Here is a 7568-nt window from a genome sequence, read left to right as displayed (position 1 = left end):
TTAAATTAATGGATGCGAGATTGAAAACAAAAACCATTACCTAAAGCCTCAATAAAATAGAGTTTACAAATAAGGCGTCACCACTGTAGGCCTCGTCGGAGATGGCGGGACGAACTTGACGCCTTTGACAGAGACTGGTGGGAGACTTCCGAGGATAGGGACACGTGGAAGAATAAGAGGGAGGCCTTTGCCCAGCAGTGGGACGATATATGGCCTCATAATAATAATAAAAATGCTATAACAAACTACCTATAACAATGTCAGCCTTCGTTATTCAATTCAATTCAATTCATTATTGTCGATATGAAATCTTACATTGAATGTTATCATAAAAAATCAGACATTTGCAGAATCCTATGAATTTTATATTATTCCGCACACTTCAAAGTATTCGGATTATTCTCGTCGTGACTTTTGATCTCGTAGTTATTTTTATTTCAGGAGATAGGTTGACATGATTTGGGTACATATAAACTGATGCTTTCCTGTACAATTTCTGTATAAGTGTAGTGAATGAATGGAAAAATGAGTCCCTAGATCGGTAAGGGGCAAAATGAAAATCCGCCGTTGAATAAACCTAACCATATACCTGCCAACATGAGGTTATAATCACGTTTACTTATAAACTTTTTGTTCACAATCTTGGTTAGATGTTGAACAGATATTTCCATTTTTCGTTTGGTTTAACACAAAGGAAAATAAAATAAAAGTTTTCTTGGGGCTAAATATTACACAGCTAATTGGTTGAACAAATTAATTAAAGCTGAAAGAGAATGAAATGAAAAAAAAAGCGGCCAAGTGCGAGTCGGACTCGCGCATGAAGGGATCCGTACCATTTGAGACGTATTAAAAAAAAATCTACTTGCTAGATCTTGTTCAACATTTTACCACTTTGGACACACATTTTACCACTTTGGAAGTGTCTCTCGCGCAAACTATTCAGTTTAGAAAAAAATGATATTAGGAACCTCAATATCATTTTTGAAGACCTATCCATAGATACCCCACACGTATGGGTTTGATGAAAAAATATTTTTTGAGTTTCAGTTGTAAGTATGGGGAACCCCCAAAATTTATTGTTTTTTTTCTATTTTTGTGTGAACATCTTAATGCGGTTCATAGAATACATCCACTTACTAAGTTTGAACAGTATAGCTCTTATAGTTTCGGAAAAAAGTGGCTGTGACAGAATCGGACAGACAGACGGACATGACGAATCTATAAGGGTTCCGTTTTTTGCCATTTGGCTACGGAACCCTAAAAAGTGTGTAAAACGTCCTGTCATTTAACATGATGTAATTGTAACTCATGCAGTATGACATTTTTTGAGGTTCAAACCTACACTTATTAGATCCTCCCGAGGATAGCCTTGTACCTTGTGGGAATCATGGCAGCCTTTTGATTAGTCGTCTAATATATCATAATATCAGAGAATAATTAATAGAACAGTTAGCGTCAAAAGTAGCGGATCAAACAACGCTTCCAAAGTATCTACTACCATTCTGTAACAGCTTAACAAAAAGTAATAGTTCTTTATGTAGAACAATTTAAACTGTAAAAGATATACTTTTGAATGTGAATTTTAGATATTTATCTACATTTGGAAAAGTTATCCGGAATATCAGATACTTTTGGCGCGTTGTTTCATCCGCTACTATTGATGCTGACTGTATTACCGTACAGAAATGACATTTCCCACAAAACCGAAGTTTGACAGCGATTAAGGGACAATCCCTTTCGGCTATTTAGGGTTGTCAAAATTCAAGTCATTATCTTATCTGTGGTTGTGCACGCAAAGGGACGTCAAGTTGTGCCAAACCTAATTATTACTCAGAGCAATGCTGAGCCGAACGGCGGAGCCGAGAATACCCGAACGCTCTAGTGTCTCCCCACTGCCATTATCGAAATAATACTCGTCTAAAGAAGGAGGAAGTGAACGAGATTGACATTCAAATAAACTAGAAAAGCAAGCTAATTAAATATCGAGCTAAATACAAAATAGGTTAATAAATCATTATTGCAACGTGACTGAAAAAATACATATTTACTTATATATAACGAGTAATATATATACGAGTATTATACTATAAATACACAGTTCAAAATATCTTAATGACATTATTGGCTGGATGTTAACTTGGGTATAAAGTCTAATATTATAATGTAGTAATTATGTGGATGGCATTATTACTGGGAAGCTCTAATGTGGTCCCAGTCCAGTGCGGCGGCCCTCAGTCGGTGAGCCGCCGTCGGCATCCACGTACCTATCTCCCGCTTTAAGGGAACCGTTTCTTCGGAAAACTCGCGCACCCGCGTTCCAATGCCTCCCAAACTCTTCAAACAATGTCAAAAGCAATAAACATCGAATTTATAATAATCTTAATAACGACACAGTGCGTCAATCTAAATACCGTGCCCGAAACCAAAGAAAAAAAACTTCTAATAAGTGAACAAAGTGAAAATTCGAGTGCAATTGTCGAACTCGAAAACAAACAGTGCAATTACTTTGGTGATTTTTTCCTGTGTTCGTTGGACCATTTGAAACAGTGGAAAAAGCGTAGAAGATGGTGTTATGTTTTTAAGTACAACAAAGATTTATTTGTGCGGAGTAAAAGAAGCTCGGAACCGAGAAATCCGGTCAGGCGACTGGGGCTGTCGGAGTCTTCTGTCACTGATGAAAATACTCTGATAGAGGATTTTAAAAGGCGATGGCCCGTGGAGCTGTGGCGGAACTATTTGTTCACGGATGACTACTTGCTGCTTATCAACAGCCACTGGTTGCACTTCGCCCCGCCAGACCCGTCTTCGAACTATATCCTCGGCATACTTTACATTGCCATGATGCTGGTGGGAACTACTGGAAATGCTCTCGTGCTCCTAATGTATTTTAGGTCAGTATTGACACGCTCTTTTACAGTACTTATTTATAACTGTCTGTGGCTAGTCACTATTTTGGCAACCTTCATTACGGTGACGAGTTATTACTAATGCAATGCAACTCGTAAACCTTGTTATATACACACGGTTATCATTAACCTTAATCATCTAGATTTGAATATGATTCCTGTTTATGCATTTGCATAAATTCGTATATGAAATTGTCATCAACTATCGTAAAATCTGATTCTTATTAACGAATAAACTCACCACGTGTTCGTAACTAGACAAGTAGACAATTATAATCATAAACATTGCGATATTTCGAAGGGAAAACGATGTTCTCAGGAGAGCTTGTCATTTCGATACGGGATAAACATCGAGAAGGGATACATACATTTGTTTAGATATCTGCTTAATCAAATTACGCAAGAAATAAATCTAAATTGGTTATTAAGGGCCTATTCCTACACAAATCCAACTATGCGAGTAAGCGATTGTCTCAATAAAAGAAATTACCTATAAAATACCTAGTAATATAATAATATTACTTATAAATTTGGTCGGGTGCCTTTAAATACATAATTCATGACTAACAGGACATATTTATGTTGGTTCTATACATAAATGTTTATGTTATTTATCATGCTACCAACAGTGCCGTAAAGAATGGATTCGGATTCTACATATTTCATCCGATTGAATTAGTTTTTAGAATAAATTATTCTTTTTTTATCGATTAACGTCTGATATAATTATACCTTCCATTTTAAATTTATTTAAATATTTTTACGCCCAAAAATAGTCCCTTTTCCTCTTCTAAAATAAAGGAAACTTGTGCCCAGCGGTAGAATGGGCGATTACACAAAAGCATTAACAGTATGAACCAGTCTGCTTCCTTCCCCTGCGAAAACACTTAAGCAAAATTGTTTGTCATCTATGTACAATCCTTTTTGTTGGAGAGTTTGGAAAGACGGCAATATGAACAGCGAACTGCAAAACTTTGCTTTTAGAAATAATAAAACGTTGAAGTGAATTTGAACGTACATATCGTCAGGTGACAAGCAAAACTGACTAATTATTAAAAAATAAATAAAATATGCATTTTTGAAAAGTAATTATGTATTTGCGGCACATACGATTGAAACTTTCGGTCCTTGGTCGTCAGACACCAAAAAACTAGTAAAAGAAATTTCTACCAAACTAGTCTGGGTGTCTGGCCACCAACAGCATTTTTCGTTTAAGCTGCAGTTGTCTTTATCGCACTAATATTAGAAGTCGCCTCCGTCAGCGCGACAGAGATATTAACCTAAGATTCTCAAAACTGAGAAGGCGCTCAGCTGGTATTTCCCGTATCCCTTTGTTTTACATAATTATTGAAAGTCATAATGTAATGATTGTCAGATTATCAATAGTCATTATTCTGAAACCGTTATTTTTTCAGGATTTTCGTAAGGTTATCCTATAAATAAATAAATAAATATTATAGGACATTATTACACAAATTGACTAAGTCCCACAGTAAGCTAAATAAAGCTTGTGTTGAGGGTACTTAGACAACGATATATAAAATATATATAAATACTTAAATACTAAGAAAACACCCATGACTCAGGAACAAATATCCATGCTCATCACACGAATAAATGCCTTTACCAGGATTTGAACCCGGGACCATCGGCTTCGTAGGCAGGGTCACTACCCACTAGGCCAGACCGGTCGTCCAAAGATAGGTTAGGTTTGTTTTATGGCAATCCTGAAAAGTTCCGTGTTTCTAAAAAAAATATGACTATTAACAACAATGCGGACAAACAATACATTATGACTTAAACCTTTATGGAAAACAATAGAGACTGTATTTCCTCTTACGAAAAAGAAACCAAATCGTTTTAAAATTCATTTCGGCCGTTGGCTTATAATGAGTATTATCACTGATAATAGGATTAATATGGCCATATAAAGCAATTAGGTTATCGTATGTCCCGCGAAAATACCCAAAGATAAGGGGTATAAAAGCTAATTTTCTGTTTGAACCCTTACCCGCATAAAGGGGTAGGGTACTCCTTTTCTATTTATTGGTGAGATAAAATCGTTATATATTCATATGCTCAAAAGCTGTTAACTTTTGTTCACTGAAGTGACAACTTTTGCTTTTATGTCTCGTAATACCCAAGCGTGATAGCCGTGCTTGTTTTCTAAACCATATTTTGTAAACAAGTTGTATAAAACGCCTAAGTAAATATGGTTACTCAATTTCCCGGTAGATGTAGCTTTTTATTTCTACAACTAGCGAACGGTTGTCTATCGTGGATTTTATAAGATATTAATTTTGTTTTGTGTTTTTGAGATGATTTGTGTGAAGTTTAAGTACAGCCAAATAAACAAACTACTGTTTATAATTAAACGAGTTGTTTAATTTTGAGCTTTCCCTTTCGAGACCAGAGTACAGAATATACACAAGTCATGATAACTAAATAAATCGTGTTAAGGACAACATAAGATATGTAGGTTTCCCCTAATACGACAAGGAACCCGCAGAACATTTCGTCTCAATTTGTCATTGCCTAACTGTGATCGTAATGTTTGTGTTTGCAAACAAAATACCGTTTTATGCTCATTTCAAACTCAACCAAGCAAGTCCATCCATGACCTACTTATAGTTTTTTTGGAAGAAGGGAATACATTTTATGGAATTTTAGAGCGATCATTTTCGGAAATATTAACTTAATATCAGGGCTTCCCGAGGGTATACAGTATGGGGTTCTTCAAAAAAGGAGTGTACAGGTTTTTAAAGGGTCGGCAACGCGCATGTAACACCACTGGAGTTGCAGGCGTCCATAGGCTACGGTGACTGCTTACCATCAGGCGGGCCGTATGCTTGTTTGCACCACGTGGTATAAAAAAAAGGGCTCAATAAAAAGGACAAATACAATCTTAAAGAGAATTTAGATAATGAATCATTATTTATCAAGCGCCTGGCCTAGCGGTGAGAGCGTACGACTTTCAATCCGGAGGTCGCGGTTTCAAACCCCGGCTCGTACCACTTAATATCTTGATATTTACCAGTCACTTTTCGGTGAAGGAAAACATCGTGAGGAAACCAGACTAATCCTAATAAATAAGGCCTAGTTTACCCTCTAGGTTGGAAGGTCCGATGGCAGTCGCTTTCGTAAAAACTAGACCCTACGCCACTAGGGATTAGTTGCCAAGCGGACCCCAGGCTCCCATGAGCCGATCATTATTTTTCAATCATAATACATTTCGAAGACCTTTTTTTTCTTTTGAAGGAATTATCTAAGAAATGCTATGCTGAAGCGAAAATACACTGGCGAACATGTCTCTATAGGTAGCTTTTACTACGGAAGACTAAAAACGTGACACATATTTAACACAAAGTGATACCTACTAATTACAAAACCATCTTCAAACAGTTAAATCTCGGAAACAGAAGAAGATCTATTAATAGTACATTACGATACAAGTGCGAAAAATAGGAAATTCGAAACGAGTGGCGATAAATCGATACGAGTACATATGGCCCTTTAAATGTTCGACACAGTAACGTAATATGCTAATTTTCGCACTAGTGCGGTAAAGTAGCACCATATGTACTGTAAAGTATTTTATCTACACACACATCATAAACCCTCTATGATGCCTTCAAAATCCGTAAATAATGGCCAACATTACGATAAACTGTTTTGTTACAACAAATTTCTTATCTGTGATAATGTAGTTATAGCTTAATAACTACATCAAAATCGATTTGGTTATGCATTCAAATTTGGAACATCTCTGAAAAAAAAAAGCAATTCGATTTGACCCCTATTCTAATATCAGTCGAGATGCCTTTTTGTTCGATATGAAATGCCAATTGCATACAATTTAGACATATCTCGCATGTTAGTTTGTATCGAATGATACGGAAATAGGCCCCCGACTCTAATTTGTCTCTGAAATAAAAAAAAACTACATGCGTGAAAAAAGTTTTCATTGACCGCCATTTCACGTACAGTTTATCTTTTAATTCGTTTAAGTATAAAATGAACATGTTTTGTTGTTTTTAAGGTAACTATAGCAAAAATTTCGTGTAAAATAAGTGATAAAAATATTTCGGTGACGTCACCATACATCCGCGAGCTCCGCCAAGAGAGCAACGATTTGGCAAGGGCATCATAACGGAGGCTGTAATTTGGGTTTGTGAATATTTCATAGAAAATTTATAATATGTGTGTAGATAAAATAGTGTATGTAACTGTACATAATTAGGCATTAAAACATTCGTGTATTTTAATGCCTTTTATTATGTAGCAGTCACATAAACTACTATTAATGTACAGTGTTTTTAAGAATATAATTTCTAAATTATACATAAAATCGCTACTCAATATTGTCCAAAAATGTACGAATGTTTACGGCCTGAAATAAACGAATATTTATTTTAATTTAATACTATATTCTTGAGATAACCTGCCCAAGTTTTGCTAATTTCACACCAATTTTCATATACATATAATCATGGCTAAACATAATTGAACCAACCGTGATTATCCAAGTACATATCCAAGATTTGCTATGAACTATTATTAGTTCTTCATCATTACTCGTAGATATGACACCAAGGTGGAGTTGCCAAGAATGTCATTAGCAATAATTCGTTTAGAGTGATAGTCTTAATAATCTTCTCCAAT

The 7568-nt window shown here is 35.7% G+C and overlaps 1 protein-coding gene across 1 annotated transcript in view; it reads left to right on the top strand.

Moving 5' to 3' along the window:
- The first annotated feature begins 1452 nt into the window (after positions 1-1452).
- Positions 1453-7568, top strand: part of LOC133520240 (opsin, ultraviolet-sensitive-like) — a 42667-nt gene continuing 36551 nt past the window's right edge. The window contains exon 1 of the mRNA XM_061854617.1: positions 1453-2891. Coding sequence (XP_061710601.1) covers positions 2344-2891 — 548 coding nt within the window. The 5' untranslated portion in view covers positions 1453-2343. The remainder of the gene's footprint in view (positions 2892-7568) is intronic.

This window comes from Cydia pomonella, chromosome 8, assembly GCF_033807575.1.
Source record: "Cydia pomonella isolate Wapato2018A chromosome 8, ilCydPomo1, whole genome shotgun sequence".
In the NCBI taxonomy this organism is placed as follows: Eukaryota; Metazoa; Arthropoda; class Insecta; order Lepidoptera; family Tortricidae; genus Cydia; species Cydia pomonella.
The sequence above is the reverse complement of the archived record's forward strand: the minus strand, read 5'-3'. Positions and strand labels throughout refer to the sequence as shown.